The sequence below is a fragment of the Cricetulus griseus genome (genome assembly GCF_003668045.3).
Source record: "Cricetulus griseus strain 17A/GY chromosome 1 unlocalized genomic scaffold, alternate assembly CriGri-PICRH-1.0 chr1_1, whole genome shotgun sequence".
NCBI lineage: Eukaryota > Metazoa > Chordata > Mammalia > Rodentia > Cricetidae > Cricetulus > Cricetulus griseus.
Window position 1 is genome coordinate 29164906 of NW_023276807.1, and position 23656 is coordinate 29188561.

Genomic DNA, 23656 nt, shown 5'->3' on the forward strand with positions numbered 1-23656 from the left:
TTTTTTGTTAAGAAGCATGATACCTTCATTGATTTACTAAAGTAAACCTTAAAAACTAACTTTTGATTTTTAACAAATAAAAGCATTTCCCATTTTAAAACTAACCTCTTTGCTTTTAGACATGTTGCCCTACAGATACAACATTTTTAAATGTTTGTCTGGTCTGAGCCATACTACCCTGAATGCAGTTGATCTGGTTGAAGATGTTCAACTGTTGATTTGTGATGCTGAAGAATAGCTAAGCATCCATTCTGAAATGACCTTCAATATGGTCAATTACATTTGATTTACATAACCTATAATGTTACTATTTGTGAAATACTAACACTCTTTTAATGGTTTACATAAGTAACAGTCCAAAATATCTCTAGGAGTTCATTTGTTTTATTAGATGAATTATGTCTGTAAAGCCTGAGTGTTTACATGATAGCGTTCCAATATGGACCCTCATTCTGCAATTTTGAAAACATCTGGGTTTAGAGGCTTTGTTTCCTAAGATAACCATTAGTGAAAATTAAGGAAGGATACAATGAGCTAAATATAAGATAATGAAATGAGTTATATTTAAGACTGCAGAATGAGCATAAGAAACAGCAATAAGGCTGGTGCTTACATATCCCACATGTGCTGCAGTGTCTAGGCACATATAAGAACTAGCATGACATTTTTCGATTCCTTAGGCCACATGAATTGAGAACAAAGCTCCTATTTTCTCAAAGCTTAATCCAGTATATTTTAACTTCCTTTAACGAATCCTATAGTATGAGCATTATAGAACACTCTAGAAGTTTAATTTACTTTTTTGTGTTATTTCATTAATAATTAATTATGTGGTAGGTGAGGAACCTGGTAACTAGGAATCCCTATTTTATAACCCAATATACAAACAGCACTGCAGACAAACAGGCACAACAGTGTAACCCTGGGTAAGAAGTTAAAAATGTGTGTGTGTGTGTGTGTGTGTGTGTGTGTGTGTGTGTGTTGTGGTATATGTAGTGTATGCATACAAGTTTATGTCCTTATATATTACAGGAAAGCAGTGATTCTAGTTACTATAAAGCTAACCTGTCCATCTCAAATAGTTTATCTTACAGCTTATTTGTAAAGATAGTACGATATTTATAGTATAGAACTCTTTAAAAATAATACAAGTCTCAATAAAAAAAACTATTGTGAACTTTCATTCCTTTTTATACAGATTCAGTAGTATTTTCAAGCAAACAACAGAAATGTTTGCTATCCCAGCACAGTAAGAAATAAGGCCTCTTTTTTTCATATTGGCAAAACAAAATATATAAAAAAATTTGTCACCCCCCCCAACTTTTCAATAGATACCATAGTTCATGTCCTCTCATTTCTTCACCACAACACCACATTTGTTGTCTTAACAAGTCAGTTAAGTTCAAGGTGTTGCTCCTAAATCCCTGGAGCATTAAGAACACTGGGTCCACACCACCTCAAGAAGACAGAAAAGCTTTCTTCAGCTTTGCGATTTCCACCTAAAAACAAAGCATAAATTATACAACATAAAATACCTTTAGTACAGTCTAAATTGGCCTCTCTGCACCACAAGACCACACTTTGCAGCCTCGGAATTCTAATTTTAACATCAAAATCTAATTCCCCAGAGTGCAAAAACTAATACTGTTGAATGAGAGTGTCAGCAGGAAATATAGTTATTCAAGTTCCAAAACAGCAAGAAATTTAAAAAAAGTAATGTATTTCTTTTATCTAGAACAACAATGCTAAGTGATACAAGCATTTGAAGTATTGGAAGAAAACCAGAGACATGCATTCACCCCTTGCACACAAACACAATGAAAGGAAAAATCACCTGAAAGGAAAAGGAAAGAGAATGTAGGAAGAATGCAGGGTCACTGACCCTAAAACTCCTAGAAAATGGTAATGGTAAGATGTGACATGCTCAGAAGCTGAAGAAGAGACCCAGATCTGCCATCAGCAAGTATAACGTAAAATGCACAGGGTTGAGGCTGGATGCGGTGTCCCCTGTTTGTATTCACAGTACTTGGGAGTCGGGGACAGGAATACTGCAGTGGGTTTAAGGCAAAGCCTGCCTCAAGAAATGGGGGGGGGGGGGGCGACCGGGACCACGACCCACAGACAACACACAAACTGATTTCATGGTAAAGAATCCGAGATGGAAAATGTAGAACATTTTTAGCAGGCAGAGTGAGAGCTATTTCTGTCTTGTGGCAAATGAACCCCAAATAAAAAGTGAAAACAACTATAACAGATCAAGGGGGAAGCTGGATGATGAAGAAAGGCTTTGTCTTTAAATAAAAATGGTGCAGGAGGAATGAGTATTTTCATATAAAGAAACAAAGGTGCCAAAGGCAGACCTGTCAGGTATCAATGAAGTTGTGGTAACTGACAAAGTACCTTCAAGACAACATACACTGATCCCAGGGAGCTACAGAGGATAAGGATTCCCACAGGGCAAATAATAAAAAACATGACTCTAGCTGTGTTCACTGCTATACCATCATTCTAAACCCTGCTCCATCTTTGTAGTATGATTAGTAATCCTCACAGCTCCTTGCAGGTTCCAGAAATATCTAAGCCCACTGGATATGGAGCTGTGAAGTAGCCCTTTTCAGTTAGGAAATTTAGAAAACACACTTTCTGATTCTCTGACAAGACATTAAAGGTAAGTAATGAAGCAAAGTAGACGAGGTGTGACGGTGGTAGTGACCAAGAAGAGGAGGCTCAGAAGAGGCAGAACACAAGTGAAGAGAAAAACAAGGAGAAAAGTTAAGATAAAGAAACTAAGTGTAGGGCTGGAGAGATGCCTCAGAGGTTAAGAGCACCGACCGCTCTTCCAGAGGTCCTGAGTTCAAATCCCAGCAACCACATGGTGGCTCACAACCATCTGTTATGAGATCTGGTGCCCTCTTCTGGTGTGCAGATATACATGGAAGCAGAATGTTGTATACATAATAAATAAAATCAAGAAAGAAAGAAAGAAAGAAAGAAAGAAAGAAAGAAAGAAAGAAAGAAAGAAAGAAAGAAAGAGTAATTTCCAGCTATCCCCAGAATAATGTAGTCTCTCCAGTGGCAAATGCAAGTGAGTGCCACAAAGTGCTTTCCCTTAGATACCAGGTGCTTCACACACTGTCCTGAATTAGCACTTAGAACAATTACTGTCTGGGACTACAGCCCAGCGCCTGAACCTTTCCTCATGTGTGGTTCTCAAAACAGAAAGAAAAAAGAATCTTTTTAACTGCATAAATAAAACAATGTTATAGATTCCATAAGGAACTTAGGAAATTGCTACTAAGAAATGGTGCAGTGTTCACTTGAGGTAGGAGAGGACAACTTGCAACAGAGCCAACCACACAGTGGAGAGATGGGAAAAAGCAAACCCTCACATTTTCTAACACTGGAAATGCATTACCTCCAGATTACTTCGCATGACCTTCTCTTCTTCTAATTCTTTGCGTAGCTTTTCCAGTTCTTTCCTAAAGGCAAAGTTTACCGGTCAGTTTTACAGTCTATTTCACTGATGTTAACTAACTAACACACACACACACACACACACACACACACACACACACACACACACACACACACAGCACCCAACAAATAAGTTCCTAGGAACAATGACCATGTTCATTTAGAAAACTTTCAAATTCTTTAGTTTGAGTAGTTCAATGTAAGATGAAAATCAAACAAACAAAAACAGCACTTTCTGTTCTTCCACAGGATCTGAGTTTAGTTCCAGCACTAACATGAAGTGACTTACAACCACTCATAACTTCAACTCCAGCAGACCCTGATGTCCCGCTCTGGACTTGGTAGGGAATACACTCACATACACATAACCACAAACAGAAACATACACAATAATAAAAATAAATGTCTTTGGTGTCATTTTTTCCCTCCCCATATAAATAACACTAGAGACCACTAGAAAAAGTCATAATAAAACTTACTATTATAGAGGGTTCTGGGTTGTGAGGGTGGGGTAGGGTGGGGCATAACAGAGCTAAAATTGGGGGATGGGACTGGAGAAATACTTTAGTGATTAAGAGTACTTGCATTTACAGAGAAGATCTGGGTTTGGTTTCCAGCACCCACATGGTAGAAACCAGACCAATGACACATTCATTGCAATGAACACTTGCAAGTAAAGATGAATGGACTAAATGGTATATACTGTGTGACTTAACAGGCCACACTACAGTTTCCACAAAGAGATTTTTCTTTTCTTTCAAATTTTATTTTGTTTTATTTTGCATGGGGGGAGATGTGGAGGACAGGGAGATGAGTGGGACTGAGATGCATGCTGTGTCGTCCACAAAGAATCAACAGAAAGCTAAATGGGGGGAGAATGGGGAGTGACAAAAGTATCTAAGATAAAGAAATTAAGCCAGGCAGTGGTGGTACACATCTTTAATCCTAGCACTAGAGAGGCAGAGGTAGGCAGATCTCTGAGTTTAAGGCCACCCTGCATACCAGTCTACAGAGCAAGTTCTAAGATAGCCAAGCTACACAGAAAATCTTGTCTTTTAAAAAAGGATAGATAGACAGACAGAGAGATGATTGATAGACAGACAGACAGCTAGGCAAATTCAAAGCTTCTAGAGACAGAGAAATAAATAACATGGCTTATAAAAGCAGTTCTCCATAATCACCTAAGACACATTTTGTAGGCTGGACACCCCAGTACTCAAAACAAATGACAAAGTGACTATCACCAGGTTAATTACAAGGCAAGTTACAATTTATCTGGTAAGATAACTGGACTTCAAGTTACTGTCTATTGCTTTCAATTAAGTATTACATTAAATTCCCCAAACCAAAATATTCCAACCAATAATCTACAATCTTTAACTCATGCTATTACTTTTTCAATTCCTTCTAATATACATAGTGTTTAAGTATATATTTTGGACATGTCTACATAGTAATTCTGTAAGTATTTGTTGTTGGTTTTTTTTTTCCCAGAAGTTTTTAAAATATATTCAAGCTGTTAAATTTTACTTTTATTTTTTTTCTTTTAAAAAATAGTGTAAGTAGCCAGGCGTTGGTGGTGCATGCCTTTAATCCCAGCACTCGGGAGGCAGAGGCAGGCAGATCTCTGAGTTCAAGGCCAGCCTGGTCTCCAAAGCGAGTGCCAGGATAGGCTCCAAAGCTACACAGAGAAACCATGTCTCCAAAAACCAAATAGTGTAAGTAGTTTATTTAGCAAGTAGAAATTCACCCAGAGGTCATGGAGTAAAGTGACTCAAAATAGACAGAGGATAGTATCTCAATTTTTTCACTTTAAACTGACATTTGGTATTCAAATATCTAGTGTTTTATTGGTTAGTTGTTCTGGGGTCATAGAAAACAAGAAAGGGGAATTCACATAGTAATAATATCTCTAAGTATAGCAAATTTCTAAACTGACATGTATAGACTTCTGTCTTTTAATATTTCCTAGATAAATTCTCCTAAAGAGCAACATACAGAAATGGCTTAAAAATTATTACAAAAGGAGCTGGAAGGGTGGCTCAGGTATTAAGAGCACTGACTGCTCTTCTAAAGGATTGAAGTTCAGTTACCAGCACTCACATGGTGGCTCAAAACTGCAGCTCCTTCCCAGGGGAGCCAATACCCTCTTTTGGCTTCCACAAGCACCAGGCACACACATGATACACAGACATACATACAGGAAAAAAAAAAAAAAAAGAAAAATAAATTGAAAAAATTTACAAGATCTATTGAGAAAAATTCTCATAGAAAACATAAAAACCTGGGCCTGACAGTTTTATCTCAGATGTTTTTGTTGTTGCTTTGTTTTTTGTTTTTTTTTTTTTGGGGGGGGGGGTAATGGGAGTTCAAAAGTTCAAGGTCATCCTCCACTATGTAATGAATTTAAGGATAACATGGGGGCCCTGTCACAAAAAGCAAGGGTTTGTCTTTCTCAGTTAACATTCTAGCCTCACTGAGGAAGCTCAGGAGCTATTGGCAGTTTCTGGCTGCTGAGAGAAGAATCAGTTTCTTCAGGGTTTTGGACCCTGATAGCTTGCCTATGCTCCAATGGATGACGTTTCGTCCTTGTGCAGCTGGACCCAGAGGGTTATTAAAAGTAAGTAAATAAAAAAGAGAACACATAGTTGAGAGCATCTAAGGATGATGGCTTAGAAAGGGGGTAGTAAGAGGTAGACATGGTCAAAGTAATTACACACATACAATATCACACACAAAATACATATAAAATAAAGAAGCGGGGCTGGAGAGATGGCTCAGCGGTTAAGAGCACTGGCTGTTCTTCCAGAGGTCCTAAGTTCAATTCCCAGCAACCACATGGTGGCTCACAACCACCTTGAATGAGATCTGGCGCCCTCTGATGGCATGCGGGCAGAAGACTGTGTACATAATAAATAATAAAATCTTAAAGAAAGAAAGAAAGAAAGAAAGAAAGAAAGAAAGAAAGAAAGAAAGAAAGAAAGAAAGAAAGAAAGAAAGAAGTGGGTGTTCAATTCCCAAATCCCACATGGTGGCTCACAACCATCTACAATTACAAATGTTGCACACTCCGGTTCTCTCATTCTCTCTCCCTCTTCCTGTGCAGTGTGAACATATTTGGCCCCCATAAGCTCACAGGAAGTGGCACTATTAGAGGTGTGGCCTTGCTGGAGGAAGTGTGGTCTTGCTGGAGAAGGCTGGATGACACATGCCTTTAATCCAGACCTTGAGGCTGGAGGGCACACCTTTAATCAAGGCCACATCTTCTGTTGGAAGTGTGACACTGGGGGCAGTTTTTGAGGTATTTTTCTCAAGCTTCACTCAGTGTGGCAGTGCACTTCCTGTTGCCTGAGTCAAGATGCAGGACTCTTAGCTCCATCACCTGCATAGCACCATGATGGACTGAACCTCTGAACTGTAAGCAAGCCCCCTCAATTAAATGTTTCTTTATAAGAGTTGCCATGGTCATGGTATCTCCTCACTAAATAGAAATCCTGAGACACCCCCTTAACCTCCCCATAGAAAGCATAAGGTAACAACACAGTATGGAGTCAGTTCTCTCCTTCCACCATGTAGATCTTAGACACCAAACTTATTTAGAGTTATCTCACTAGCCCAAATATATCTTAAAGACAGTATTATTTTTATCCTGGTTTCATAATCTAACACTGAATGTTTATTTCTGATTTGTTCCCACCTTCCATTTCATGGACAGACTGATGCTGTTTATGTAGCCACAATCATTCATCATGACTTACACACTGTACATTTCTCAACTAGTATACCAATATGTGTCGTTTACACATTCTTTTGCTAATGTTCTGATTTTAGATTTAACAAAACAAAATCCCTTTCATCTACCTTCATTTTTCCAGAGAAATTTGAGATGATGAAAAATAATCTTTGCAAAGATTTCTAAAATATGTAATTGCACACAATAAATCAAAACTATTGTTCTCATTCTACAGATAATTTAAGAGAACCTACAGGCAATTTATGTATGCAAGTGCTACTTCATTAAAAATCCTAACCCTGGGCTACGTGTGGTGGCACACACCTGTAATAGCAGCACTGGACACAATGAGACAGGAGAATTAAGAGTTCAAGGTCATACTAAATGTGAGAGTACAAGGCCAGACAGAGCTATGTGATATCTGTCTCAAAGGAGTAGACTTGGTATCCAACGTGTAAAGCAACAAAACTTACAAGTCAAGAGAATTTTGTAACTGGTAGGAGGTATTCAACATTTAGAGAGGAATGAGCATACAGTTTCTACCATGTGTAGTACAGAATTCGTGAATTTTTTTTTTTTTTTCAAATTAGATCAACCAAAGGACTCAAGGAAGACCTGGCATATCAAATGACAAATTCTACAATCACAATATATACAAGAGATAATATATTTCAGTACTTACCCTAAATAAAATCTTTGTCCCTATCTGCTATTTTTTAATTTATTTTTATTTTGTTATTTGATGTAGAGTCTACACAGCCCTGAACTAACCTAGAACTGTGTTGATTAAGGTGGCCTTGAACGCAGGAGATTTTCCCTACATCTGCCTCCAGAGTGTTGGGATTAAAGGCATCCATCACCATACCAGGCCCTACTTTATATTGTTAATACTACTTTTCATCATACAGAATTCTAGGACCAGTGCGTATTAAGGCAGAAACAGTTAAAATTAAACTCAGGGTCTAAGCATGAATTTTATATCCTATTCTAAGAAATCCTTTGGGGGAGGAATGTATACAAATGAGATGGGATAAGCACACTCATCCTCTTTAATTAGATTAGCTGATCTTTCATCTGATTTATTCATTGAACTTCTAAGATTATCATTAAAATATCAATAGATCAAAAGATCTGTAAACCAGTAAGAAACAAGGTTGAGTGTTGGCTCTGCCATTGAAGAACTGTGCAACTATTAGGTAAGTAGCTTTACTTCTACACCCTGATTTCCTCATTAAAGGGGGGGGAGGGATCTACAATAGGGTATCTTTTGAACTTCTTTTAGATCTAAAACTTTTAATTAGGCATCTCCTACTATATACCATATCAAAAACTTTCAGGGCTGTGGACATAGGTCAATGGCAGTAGAATGCATTAACTCAACACTCTGGACTTGATCCATAACACTACACAAACAGCAACAAATACTTTTAGAGTTAATAGGAAGGCTTTAGAGATCTCTTGTGGGTTAGAAACCATTCATTTTGTAACCATATAATGTAAGCCTGGTTGAAATACAGGTCAAAGTCCTCTAGAAGATAAGTATGAGCATATGGATCCTTCCCAAAACACCAATGCAGTTTTCTCAGGATTTTCAAGACTTAATGATATCGGTGCCCAGCCAGCTCCTACCTAGGCACACAGGTACATACAGATCTTCTAGAATAGAACACTGCAACAAGTTTCCAACCAAGGTTTTTGCTGAAAGTGCTATAATACAAATGTCTTTGAAAACGTGCACTTGTGTACTCTGGAGATTGGGGCTTCACCTGACAACACCTAAAAGAAGTCTTTGGATATGTTGGGGGGCAGGCTTAAGAGAAAAGTAAGAGTTACTTACCCATGATCCCTTCTCAATGCATCTACCATACCCAGTAATTCATTCATCTGAGCTCTAAGTTCATCCAGGGGACTTTTTTTCACATCATCTGATTCTGCTTTAGCTTTGAGTTCTAATGGAGTTAGGAAAGCAGATGTATTTACTTTAGAAGCACTTGAAGGTGTTGAAAGAGATGGCTGAAAAACAAAAATGTTTCGAATTATATTTGTCTTTATATTTAATACATATTTAAATTCAGAAGACTATGTTTTCTTCTGCTTTTTTTTTTTTTTTAACACAAGTCCAAATGTCCAGGCTGTCTTATAACTCAAGATCCTCATATATTAAACTTCTAATCTTCCTGCTCCCCACATGCCAAATATTGAGATAACAGTTTATACAGTACTAGGGATTAAACCCAGGGCTTTGAGCATGCTAGGCTAGCACTCTGAGCTACATTCCTAGATCACAATATTTTTACAACAAGAATACAAGCAATTAATGAGTATATATTAAGCATTCCTAATTTGTAAATCCCTAACCTTAAAAAATTCTACATCAGACTGTTTCAAACTGCAGGCATGCCTAAATGAAGGTAAGGAATTACATGAAACAAATGAATTTTATGTTCAGTCTTGAATCCCAAAAAAAAACATATAATTACACATGTGAAAATTTTCCAGAATTCTGACTTCAAGCATTTCAGAAAAAGGATATTCAGCTATGCTTCGAGATAAATGGGACCCACTGGACTGGATGTGGACTGCTTACTGCCTGAACTGAGTTCCAACCAGAACTTCAGATTAGACAAGCTTCTTGTAGTAAATGATAACTAAGACAGAGACCAACAACTGGACAGTGTGCAGAGAAAAGGGGACTTTGGAGTACTCAGTCCTAAATGGGATGCCTATGCTTCGCTCATGGTTCAGGGATCTAAGCAGAACAGGAGGTAGAAAGATGCTAAGAACCCAGGGTGGTGGGTGACTTCAAAGGACACAACAGGGCAGGTGCACATACGAACTCATAAAGACTGGATAGCACGAACAGGACCTCACTAGCTCAAACCAGACAAACTTCCAGCTCAGAGAAGGGGAAGTGGACATATTATAGTCCTTCCCCTGGCAAAGAAGCTGTATGCAGGAGAGAAAATCAGTTTCCTTCAGTGGAGTGAAGCTAAGTGTATATTGACCACGCTCCAGGGCCGGCCCCACACTCAGGTGTAGTTGGTCAACACAAATTGGACTCCTTGTTTGCTTGTGGGTTGGGTTTTGTTAAGACAGAAAAATCATGAAGTTGGGTGAGAAGGAAGAGGTGTGTCTGTGTGTGTGTGTGTGTGTGTGTGTGTGTGTGTCTGTGTGTGTGTATGTGTGTGTGTGTGTCTGTGTGTGTGTGTGTGTCTGTGTGTGTGTGTGTGTGTGTGTGTGTGTGTGTCTGTGTGTGTGTGTCTGTGTGTGTGTGTGTGTGTGTGTGTGTGTGTGTGTGTGTGTCTGTGTGTGTGTGTGTGTGTGTGTGTGTGTCTGTGTCTGTGTGTGTGTGTGTCTGTGTGTCTGTGTGTGTGTGTATGTGTGTCTGTGTGTGTGTGTGTCTGTGTGTGTGTGTGTGAGAAGTGTTGGAGGAGGGACAAGAATATGATAAAAAAATATACTGCATGAAATTCTTGAAGAATAAAAACATTAAAAAAAAGATAAATGGTAAAACTCTGAAATTCCAAAAGCAGTTTGGTATTCATTGCTGGGGGAGGGGGGAAATAAAAAAGAATCTGCAATCACTAGTGGTTTTATTTAAGGAAGGAGATACTCACTGGCTTATCTAGTGGATAGTTTACCCAGGAGGGCATCTACAAGTAAAACTCTATCAACATCAAGGTGCTATTTCCATCTTTATTATTACAGATATCCAAAGCCTCACTTAAAAATAATTATGAAGAATTAAGTCCACAGACTACTTGAGGATCTCACTAAAATCAGTCCTTTTAGAAAAGTTTCAAGAGACTGATGACAATATAGACGATCAGATTAAATGATTTGATAAACTCAAGAAGTGACCAAGGGCTGGGCATTGGTGGCGCATGCCTTTAATCCCAGCACTCGGGAGGCAGAGGCAGGTGGATCTCTGTGAATTCAAGGCCAGTCTGGTCTCCAGAGCGAGTGCCAGGATAGGCTCCAAAGCTACACAGAGAAACCCTATCTCAAAAAACAAAAAAAAAGAAAAAGAAAAAGAAAAAGGAAAAGTGACCAAGAACAAACTTAACTATATGTGTAAACTGTCCTTAATAAAAACGATTAGCTTTTAGAAAAGAAACATTACCATGTAACAGATGGGTTCATTCATTCTTCCACTAATCCAGTACATACAGAATGCTAAAGAGGGTGCCAAGAACCAAACTAAAGAATGAATGAACAAATCATGATTTCCAACCTGATCACCTTCATAAGTAATTAAGCTGAAGTTTTATGGGGGTTGAGCCTGGTTATACATGCCTATGGAGGCTGAGGTGGGAGGATCAACACAAGTTTGAGAGAATCTGGTAAACATACAAAGGTACAAACCAGTCAGGGCCACAGACAGAGACCCTATCTCAAAACAAAACAGGCCCCAGCCCCCAAATTATTTTATGTGAACTAATTCCAAAGTGTATGTTCAATAAGATAATGAAACAATGTACAGACCTATGCCTTGGAAATATGAAACATAAAGCACATTCTTTAAAGTAAGGTAAGTGCTTCTATTATTGAAAGAGCTGATGTGACAAAAACAAGAATTACTCTATTTCTTGACAGAAGAGAGAAAATAATCTTTCTAAAAGTATACTTTAAATTCTCTGATTGATGGCTACAACACATCTTAAAAATTAAAACAATTCTTAGGCCATGGTGGGTCTACCTTTGACGAGTAGCTCGTGTCCTTTTTAAGCTCCAACAACTTTAGGTTGCCACTATCATCTTCTTTTGGTAACTTCATGGTTTTCTCTGGGCTTTGAGTTGGCTACATGTTCAACATTAAAAAAAAAAAAAAATCAAGAAACAGATTTTATTAAAAGGAAACTTTAATAAGTATGTTCACAATACAGCCAACATTCCCACCACTTAGCTGTTGCTGTTCCCACTGCTCACAGCTGTGTGCACAGTCTGTAACTTCAGACTGAATAACACTTTTACATATGTGAAATGCAAAACCAGCTTTCCTCATAGAAGCAAAACTTTTTTCCACTGAGGTAATTTTAAAGCAATACAGTGCTGATGAATTAATATAACACTGAAGTAGATTTGCACTCCAAACGACAAATAGAAAGCATGAAAAGAAGTTACTCGGCTATGAGAACAAACACTCCAAGAGGAGGACTTCCCAAGCAGTGGGGAAAGTACCTCCCTCCTTCCCTGGATCTGCTGCTCAGCTCTCCTCACTGACCCTGCCGTGCTGACTGAAGAACACAGGCCCTGCTCTCCGCTGGCCCTGCTCTGTGATGGTGGTCTCAACACAACTTCATTTTCTGATTCTGCAATCTTTCATGCAAAGACCTTATAGAACTGACCATATCGCTTTTCCTGCATTTTCTTAAGTAAACAATCACAAAGCTCTCTTCCAGACTTTAAATTTGATGTGGCTATAAACCCTCTCATTCTCATCTTAAAGAGGCCTTAGCACTTTCTTAATCTTCTATGTTTTCCTAAAGTAAGGGAAACTCACAGAATGTCCACCATTGAAGCGGCCAGGCAACCTTCTTCCAGGCATCTTGGGTCTATTTGCAGTGAGATGTAACAAGTTCTCTGAGGAAGCTATGTCATCAAAATTTACAGTATCTAGAGAATAAAAATAAGTATTACCAACTAAGAGAGTTGTTCCTTCTAAAAGGTAAAACTAGTTATTTCTGGCTTCTTACACTATGAATTAAAAGTCATCACTAAGTAGAAAAGCTCATAAATTGATCAGTGCTTTATATATGCATTTGGAAAAAACACCTATGCTCTTTAAAAAAAAATCTATCTTTCTACATATATATAGTAAGACCTTTTTAACCATGTAACAACAGTCAGGCTCAACAACATGTTCTTATAGGAAGAATTCTGTACCGTGAACTGCAGTAGACTATAGAAACTGTTATCTGAGGTTCTCATTTTTTTTTTAAATCTATTTAAATTCTCATTTAATTACAACTTAAGAGAAAATTTACATGTTCAACATTTTAAACTTCATACTATAGACTAATACCAAATTTGAAGAACTAAATTGTATCTGGTTAACTGTACCTGTTGCTTTCTATGTATTCTCAATGTAAACTGAAGTTATGATTTAATTACATGAACATATATGGATGTTATAGTCAGGACTCAAAATTTAGACCTAAGAATCATAAGCTAGTTTTAACTCTAAGGCAAGTAAGATACCAAGTATAAATACTACATAGATCACTAATTTGTTTGTCTGCAATCAATCAAAGGCTAGGAGTTGACCCTTTACCAAATAATTTGGGTTTAAGGGCATATAAGACATATGTGGTAAATCATACCCTTCAAACAACGGAATGCATTGCCTGGAGTGTTCTAGAGTAGCCAGAAAACCTTAAACAAGTTGTTATTACTTTGAAGTTCAGATGTCAACACATGGCACTAAATCTTTTGTAAATTCCTGATATTGTCCAAGTCAGTCTAATATCCGGTAGCTCAGATAAGGCACTAGGAATATCAACCACAGTCAAAATATCCCAGTCTTCCAGGAGACTCATCTTGTTCATTACCATTTGTCTGACAGTTGTCTGACTTATCAGACACTTTCATGCCCAAATTCAATGATATGCTATTTCTTTATAAGAGACCTAAAGTAAACATACTCATCAGTGTTAACCTCAAAAGTTTAATTCATCAAACTTTATATCCAAAGTAACTTACAGAATTTTCATTTAAGAGACGGAGAATACAAGGTAAAAAGAGTCATCACTTTGGAAATATGCACTGTATAACTGGAAGTAGTGGCTGACTATTAAGTTTTTTATAGATTACTTTTTGTGTTCTACCTTGGACAAATATATCACAGCAGATGCTATAATTTTTTCAAAAAAAATTGAGTTTAATTTTCTGGTCTTTTGATAATTTTAATTATAAAATATAGCAAACCATAGAAAGAAATAAGCAACATTAGTGGAAAATTAATTATATAATCTAAAAGGTTTGTTTTAAATGTTAAGTATACCTCATTCTGTTTATAAATATATTAAGAAATAATTCGCATAAAAAGTATGTTCAACTGATAAATGTGCATTAGCAGCCTATGGGAAAACTCTGAAAAGCAACACCCTACCATTTTGAGCAAAGAAATAATTTCAAATGCATATTTAAGCAACTTGTAGAGAAAAGAGAAACAAAACAAAAATATGGAAGAAATTAAGGAAAAATGAAACAGAAAGGGTAGTTTTTTTTTAAAATATAAGTTTACAAAGTACTCATATAAAATGCCTTCATATGTCTAAATTAGGGTTACAACACCAAGTCAACTTTACCATTCTAAAACTCTCTCAGGTTCTCCATTTAAGACATCAAGTAAAACAGAACAGTGCACATTTTGGATTTATGATAGACCTAACCCTTTATAAGTGATCTAAGATTAATTAACAATGGATTTACACTGTGAAAATGGTATAAAGGCATCAACTTTTACAATCCCATCTGTCTCTCTGACAGCCACTTACACTTTTGTGTATTCTAAGGAAGACATGGACAGGTTTTTAAGAGCCAAGTGATATACCAATTGTGGGAGAAAATTTGATTTGTATGACTGCCAAATTTTTGGAGATGTATTATCAAAAGAGTATTTTAAATTATAATCAAAAAAGGTTTTCAAAAATGAACTTCAATTTATTTTAAAATGGAAAACCAAAAGGGTTAGAATAGACAAACAAACATGTACACTTTTAGCAGAATTACAAAGAAAAAAATTGATGTGCACTACCTACATATATTGAATATATTACTTTGATTTCTTTTATAAATTGTTATCTTACCAAAATGGAGAAGGGTAGGATAATTTCCTGACACGTAAGAAGGGAGGAAACATGGCAAACAGGCTAGGAAACAAAATCTGGAAAGAAAAGTCAAGGATAGGAATGTCTAGAAAAAAGACTAAACCAAAAAAATTATTTTACAAAGCAGGAAAAAAAGAACAGTTGTAGATGAATAGAAGCATTTCAATGTCTAGCAACCAAGATTATCAGAACCTACACAAAACGTGTACTTATTTTAGATGTATTCCTTTGTCTTTCAAAAGTAAAATTCTCAATTACTATTCATTTCAATATACAATAATAAGATTTTTAAGTCTCATTATATTACTCACTGAATAATACCAAGACAGTTTCTAAAAGGACAGCTTATTACTGTAAAAGGCCAAGGGTACAAATCAATGTTCTAATATCTCATAAGATAGTTGTAACTAAAATAACACCATCGTTTAGTCAAGTTCTAGTGTTTGGTGCATTACAGTGATAAAAGTGATTTTAATTTTATGGCAATGTAAAATAAAAATATGCCAATAGCAAGCAGTATTTTTAAATTCTTCACTATAAATCTGATTCACCACAATCTTTGACATCTCTCATTATATATATACACACATATATACATAAACATATATATATAGAAAGAGAGATTCTAAGGCCTTAATGCTAGCTCTCCATGACTAAGCAAAATAATGATTACTAGGAATAGGAACACCATTTTGTTCCTAATTGGGATATAAATCTTACAGTATATGTTTACTACTTAATAGTAGCCTTATTTGAAAAGTTCCATCATAAATTATTCCTGAAAGAAATACATGAGTAAACATTAAAAAAGCAATTCAAAGAAAAGTAAACCATCTATAAAGTTAAGAGAAAGAATAATTTATTTAACAATGTCATGGATGCGTTGGTATTAAATATTTTAATAAAAATTTACATTTAATTTTAAAAGAATCTATCAAAGAGAAAAATAATCAAGAGATAATATGCTTATATCAAAGGACACTTCATCGGAACTTTTCAATGTAACTGAAATGCTGTTAGTAAATTCTTTGCTTTTTTTTTTTTCTTTTTTCTTTTTTGGTTTTCTGAGACAGGGTTTCACTGTGTAGCCCTAGCAGTCCTGGAACTCACTTCGTAGACCAGGGGGCCTCCAACTCACAGAGATCAGCTTGTCTCTGCCTCCCAAGTACTGGGATTAAAGGCATGAACCACCACTGCCTGGCATAAAATTTTCTATCTACTGTCCTAAAACTAATTTGAAAAATGCTTTGCTTCTTAAAAAATATGTTATCTTAGAAATGTGACTGTTAACTGATAATTAATTGGTAATGGCAATGAGATTTTCTTTAAAACTAACTTTTGATGAAGCACTTGAAAAAGAGAAAGAAATTAAAGCATGGTTCCTAACAGCTCTACAATTTGTAGCAATACTATATTATGACCATACTGGTGACAGAACTGAAATTATTTCATACTACTAAAAGAAAAAAAAAACTCAAGAAACTAATATTCTAAGAATGACTTTCTTGTATTTTTAAAATTTCTTCGTGTATTTTTAAAAGCATCTAGATTTACAATATATACAATGTTTATTTGTAGCTCTACAAACAGGAAATTGTGGAAATGAGGTAAGAAAATCATGTCCTTCCTAGATCACAGAAGAAACAGAATGAGACAGATTTTAAAAGGTGGAGGGGCTAAAGAAACAAAATATTCACAGTATCCTCCACAACCGGTGTCCCAGGGGGACAGAGGAGAAAGAGGCTCATTTGGTCACAAGTTAAGCAAGAAAAATGATACTGGGAATAAACCTGCCTATTAAACAGTAACCAAAGTTTTAACACCAAAGTCAGTGTGGAGTCTATTACACTATGTCACGTCAAATTATTTAAAAGACAATGAACCTCTCAGTAAAGTTTTCATGTATGTTTTACTCAATGTGCCTGTGAGTGGGTGCTGTGCATATGAATACAGGTGCTCAGGGGGACCAGAAGAGGGTTTCCTATTCCTGGGATCTGGAGCAACAGGGAGCTGGGAGCTGTCCAGTGTGGGTGCTGGGAACTGAACTCATGTCCTCTGAAAGAGCAATACTCTCTCTTAACCACTGAGCCATCTTGCCAACCCTTATTTTACATTTTCTGAAACTTACAAACTACGCTCTAGCCTAATGCCAAACCCAAGGTTGTACTTAACCCAAAACTCACAGGCGAGGTAGAACATTTCTGTATTATAAAGACAGATTTAAAAGTCCAAAACTGAAAATACTAGAAAATCAAGCCTTCAAATGGCAACAAGAAAATTTAACAGCTTGTGTCAAGGTGTAGGTAGAAGTCACAGTCAAAACAAATGTGCACTAAAAATATTATCAAATTACCTTAAGGAAACATATTTAAAATTATATGCACACTGTACGAAGCTAATTTTGTTTGAAATGATGTTTATAAGAGAAGCTATTTGGTGTCACCCATGACACCTTAATCCTAGCAAAGATCCTGTGTTTAGTATACTAGGGATGTAACAACTGCTCAGTAAAGAACTGGTACTTAATCCCCCAAAATTATTATTACTGAAGACAGAGCACAAATGTGAAACACCAAATTAAGTAAAAAGAATCAAGGACAATTGCTTGAAAGTTCACTGCTAATTTCCTGCCTTATGACAGTTTCTAACTAGTAACTAAAGAGTAGTTTAGAGGTGCTAACGGGGGGCGGGGGGGGGGGGGGAAGAAAACTTAAAACCAAACTGTATCTTTTCAAACTCTATTCCACAATGCCTGTCTATTATGTGAGGAGCAAACAACCATAGATATAAAACAAACATGTAGCTTTTACATTCCAACCAGGAGTTTAAAATTGTTAAATGAACATTCTACAAATGTTAAAAAAGACTGTCTACGGATGTATATATAGAAAAAAGTGAAAACTTGAGATGGCTCAGCATTAAGAGCTGTATTGAGGCTAGGCACGGCGGCACATGCCTTTATCTCCAGCAAACTGGAGGCAAAGCCAGAGGGACCTCTGTGAGGTTGAGGTCAGCTATGCAACTTGATCTATATAGCAAGTTACAAGACAGCCAGGGTTGCATAGAGAGACTTTGTCTCAATCAACAAAATAGAGTGTTCTTGGAGAGGACCATGTGAGGTGGCTCACAAACCACCTATAACTTCAACTTCATGAGAATCTAATGTGTCTCATCTCCATAGTAACCTGACGCATATATGCATGCACACACACACATACATGCAATTGAAAATAATAAAAACAAGTCTTTTTAAAAAGCAAAAGCTTATTTCATCTAAAGTATTTTAAAGCTTCTACTACCTTAAACAGATATTCAAGAGTGATACAATGCAACATTTAAAAAAAAATTAAATTCCCAAAGGTACCCATCAAATTTAAGACTTGTGATAAAGATCACAAAAACTGGGGCAACTGAAAGATCATACCAACGGACGCTTTTATCTAAAGCATTAAATTTGTATAAATAGCTGAATTTTCTTCAACTATCACTTTTGAAAACATTTCTGGCTATATTTTGAGTAAACATAAAAATACGAGTTGTGACAATTCTATCATTTTACTACTAAGGTCTATGAAAATAATGGATATTTTAAATCATTTTCCATTTTTTATTTAGTAGTAAATAAGGGCAATTTTAACAAAGACACAAAGAATATATTTTAGTGAACTTTTCTAAGCTATATTTAGCATCTTAATTCCCAAATATTTGGTGATGATGAATGTAGCACCATTTGGAGAAGGAAGGGTGCAAATATGATAAAGGGATTTACAAAATATTTAAATCAGATGAGCCTTTGCATTGATACACTGAAAAGCCAAAAGAAAAACAGGATTATACTTTTAAAATTTTAAATTCAATACCATATTTTACAAAATCATGACAAAAGTCTGTGTAATTACCATTTAAGCTTCAGTGTAAATATAAAATGTTAGTACTGAAGCCAAAAAGACTACTATGACACTAAGATTTTCTAAGAAACATCAGAGCATTTATCTACACGCAAGGACGTCAGTGCTCTCTCACTCATGCTGTGCGTGCTGGGGTATCTGCACCTGCTACACAGAACATGGGCAAGTGCCATCTATTTCCTAGAGCTACGGTAAAAATTAAAAAAGAACATACATGAAAAAGTCCTCTAAAATTGTAGGAAACTAGAAAGGAATGCATAATACTATGCAAAATAATAGCCGTTACCATAAAATGATGACTGTCTAATGCTCCTAAAGGGTGCTTCCAGCCTTCCACTTCCCAACTATATAAAGAACCAAGAAGTATGTACAACACAAGATGGCAAAAAAGTCCTAAATCCTAAAAAACACTACTTAACAAAAGTGAAGCCAATTGACAATAATATTTTCTTGTAGAAAACAAGATAGAAATTTTTGTTTTACAGAATATAAAGTATTGCTAGCACTGAAAGTCTATGTCATCCTAGTATTGAGTTTTGTAAAAAGCATGCATGCAGTGACAGACGGTGGCCAGAAGAGGGCTTCAGGTCACCTAGAGTTACAGACAGTTATGAGCTGCCATGTGGATTCAAGGAAAGGAACCTAGGTTCTCTGGAACAGCCAATGCCATCTCATCGACCCCTAAATTTCAAATTTTTAAAATAAAAATGTACTCTTTAGGAGATATGGTCATTAAATTGTAAGGACATAAGGAAGTACTAAGCATGTCATTTCTTTCTCACCCATGTAAGAAATCTCTACTTGTCTGAACTATAGAACTATAATCTGTCTACCTAACATCCTTATTTTTCTACTCTGGCTACCAAATTTTAAGGCCATGTCAATTAGTTGCCATTCTTTCTTTCTGTAAATTGCATATACAAATCTTAAGTTTCTAAAACTCATCCTGATACCTGTTTTAAAGCACTATCTTGTCCATTCCAGCTTACCTGTTTCTTTAGAGTTTCTGACTAAAAGGGCATCAAAGTCTACTGATTTTGGCCTAACTGGCAATTGTTCAGGATCTAGCTTTGGTTTTGATACTGGCTCAGTTTCAATCTTCGAGGAAATTGTAGAAATTTCTCCATTAATTCTGAAATGAGAAAAACAAACATGCAAAAATCACTTGAAGGTAAACTAGAACTCTTTAGTGATAAAAAGCATTAAAGATTTTGTATAACATAATACTAATTTCTATCTGTTCTGTAAAGCTATGCATAAACACAGGCTTCTAATCCTAAGACTGACCACAACAAAATCAGAAATGCAGAAACAGTTTGAGTGAATTCATTTACTCTGAATATTAAATTAACATTTAAAGAATTAATAGTCTACAAAGAAAGAAGTATATGGAAAACAGATACTTAAGCTTAGAAAGGCAACAGAGCCCTTCAGGTTAAAGGAGAGAAATCAACACCTAATTTTAAGTGGAGTTAAAGCTTACTTGGCTGTTGGAGGTGGAGGAGGAACTGGTTTGTCTGGTCGCTTTGGGTACACTGTTCCAGGAGATCGCAATAAATTATTGGCTTTGGTAGGTGGAGTGGGCTTTTTGGGTGGGACTTGAGGTGCAGCTGGTTTACAAGGTTTCTGTTCCAGCAGAGACTTTTCATCTGATGAATAAAAAATACTTATTAACAATCAAAACTATTTACAGTTTTTTTAAGGCAGAAATCATTATTAGCTTTCACGTTCTATGTGTATAAGCACACATTGTTTGAAGATTGTACTTTTAAAAAATTACCCAGTAGAGCCAGGACTCATTAAAAACCTGATTACAAATAACACATGCTTTTTGTTATGCTTCCAGTAACTTTTGCTTGCTATTAGGGGTGGTAATGCTATTTTAATGAAATAGTTATTTGTTATTTGATAAAAATGCTTAAAAAACAGTATTATGACAAATTATATGCCACATTCATTAAAAAACAACTTCACCAGCTTAAAAGGCACCAAACACTTATGGTCCTACATATAGCATATTCACTTCCTATTTTTCAAGTACTACACACAAATACTTAAAAAGCATCTATGCTTAGATAGTTCTGATCCACACAGTGGTGTGACAGACACAATTAAAAAATAATAAACTCAGAACAAACGCCAACTATTTGTCTTCAAAAATAATGTATATAAAAGTCTACAAATAGTTTTATGAAATTTCCTCTTAGTCAGAAACTAGTGAATATTAAACTTGAACCAATATCACAAGACAAAGCACCTCCTTTAAAATTACAAATTTCACTTTAAAATTTAAAAAAATATAAAAAACACAGGGGCTGGAGAGAAGACTCAGCAGTTAAGGGCACTGGCTGCTCTTGCATAGGACCCAGATTCAGTTCCCAGAACCTACATAATAACTCACTGTCTGATTCCAGATCCAGTGATCTAACGCCCTCCTGTGGCCTCCTTGATAGCAGGCCTGTGTATGGTGCACATACATGCAGGTAAACACTTAAGGATTACTGCCTATATTCTATCATGTATGTAATTACCCCCTTAGAGTGTATGAAAAAATAGCAGTCTGTTAAAGTACTGATCATTATGCAAGACAAAAGTCTGTTGTTTTTGTTTTTAAGACAAGATTTCTCTATGCAGTCCTTGACTGTCCTGGAACTCACTATGTAGACAAGGGTGCACTTAAGCTCACAGAGAGCCTCCTGCCTCTACCTCCCGAGTGCTGGGATTGTAGGCATGTGCCACCATGCCTGGCTAAAAGTCCATTTTCACACGGCGTCAAAATATAGCAATATATCACATACCTATACTACCAGGAGAAAAGTACAAAACTTCCTATTTCTGTCCATAATCAAGTAGAGCCCTTATAGAGCTGTAACAGCTAACTAAATCTGAATTTCTAGAACAAATTAAGAACTATTTCATAGAAGATAGCATATAGCACTCTTTGCTTAGCACAGCTCTCCCTCTAGCCCACTCCCATCCTTAGGAGTCTTTCTCCTGTCTTAATAGACTGTCCTATCCTATTTCGAATCCTGTATTCCTGATGCAATCCTGTGCTCTGGGACACAATAGTCTGGGATTGGTTGAAGTCTGGGACTGGTTGCCTTCTGAACTCAGATCTGCAGCTCTGAACTAAGCATGTTTCCCCTGGCATTCTGATTTTCCTCAACGTTCCTCTCACCTCCAAATCTAACTTAAATGGCATGACTTATTTTATACCTCCCCTCTTCCTGGCAGCTGTCAAGATTCACAGCATTCAGGCAAAACCTCCTAATAATCCCAAAGCAAATCCCCAAGTGCTCCTTTTGGGCAGAACCCCATACTCAGGTACTCTGCACAACTGACTTAGCATCCTAAAGGCCTATGGCTGTGTCTTCAACTCTGCAAGAGCATCAGGTTCTGACTGACTTCTTTCCTACTGCCTATACGGTGCCTTTAGAACAGGCTAAGAATCTAAACAAAACTCAAAACAGATCATAGATCTAAACGTAAAGACAAAAATATAAAATTTCCTACAATATAACAAAGGAAAGATTGAAATGCTCTTGGGTGTGACGATGACTTGAAACTATGGTGAAAGGAGAGAACCAACTCCCAAAAGTTGTCCTGTAACCACATACAAACCCCTAGCACTGACAAATCATATATACACACATAATAATCAACTTCTTAAAAAATCTAAAATGTCAGAAAAAAAAGAAAATAAGCTACACAATGATGAAAAGGTCTTTGTAAAAAAAACACATGATAAAGGGCAGCTACTCAATAAACAACTATTAAACTCAGGAAAAGAAAAATGAACTACAAACAGACAAAAGAAAGATACACAGTTGTCAAGCACATGAAAAGACGCTCAATATCAGATGTCATTAGGAAAGTGGAAACCATAAATGAAACAGTGTCAATCACACAGCTACCAGAACACAACACAAAGCAGAAAAAAAACATTAAATGCTGCCAAGGACACGAAACAAACTTTCACTGCAAGCAGGAATATAATATAGCCACTTTAGGAATAGTTGGCAGTCACTTAGAAAACTAAACCCACCCCTACCAAATGATCCAGCAATTTCATCCTTGGTATTTACTTATATAAACTAAAATGCATGTTCAAACTAAAATCTGCATATATGTTTATAGCAGCTTTGTTATAATGCAAAAACTGAGAACCAATCCAAATATTCCTCAGTATACACAGACAATGAAACAGTAGTAAAAGCAAATGAGATACCAAGTCATGAAAAACCATGTGTAGATTTTTATATACACAGTAAATCAAAGAAACCAATAAAAATGGCCACACATTTCAAATAATAGGAGTTGTAAAAGTATATGAAGAAGTGAGGAAAAGTAACTGTCAAAGGTTAGGCTGGAGAGAGATCTGAGATACAGCAGAGATGTTCAGGACAAATGAAACTAGTGTGGTGGCAGAATGGTGAGTACATGTCACTACGCATTTGTCCCCGCAACAGAATATACAACACAGTGAACTCAATTCTTGAAGAAAATGGCATGTCAATTATAATTATAACCACCAGTCATAATAATATACTACTATGATGCAGGATGTTTATGGTGTAGGAATATGAGCAAGAGAACATATATTTTTGGTTTAATTGTCCTTTCTTTCCTCTCATTATTTCTGAGTATGAGTATGCATGACAGGGGGTTGTACATGCCACAGTACATGTGTGGGGGTCATAGACCACCTT

General features: G+C 36.3%; 1 protein-coding gene across 1 annotated transcript in view; it reads right to left on the minus strand.

Annotated features, from left to right (window-relative positions):
- Positions 1-366: 366 nt before the first annotated feature.
- Cd2ap (CD2 associated protein) overlaps positions 367-23656 on the minus strand; it is a 76571-nt gene continuing 53281 nt past the window's right edge. Inside the window, exons 12-18 of the mRNA XM_027387470.2 lie at positions 20431-20596; positions 19937-20079; positions 12711-12823; positions 11907-12008; positions 9045-9220; positions 3416-3479; positions 367-1499 (exon numbers count right to left, since the gene is read on the minus strand). Of these exons, the coding sequence (XP_027243271.1) occupies positions 1458-1499; positions 3416-3479; positions 9045-9220; positions 11907-12008; positions 12711-12823; positions 19937-20079; positions 20431-20596 (806 nt within the window). The 3' untranslated portion in view covers positions 367-1457. The remainder of the gene's footprint in view (positions 1500-3415; positions 3480-9044; positions 9221-11906; positions 12009-12710; positions 12824-19936; positions 20080-20430; positions 20597-23656) is intronic.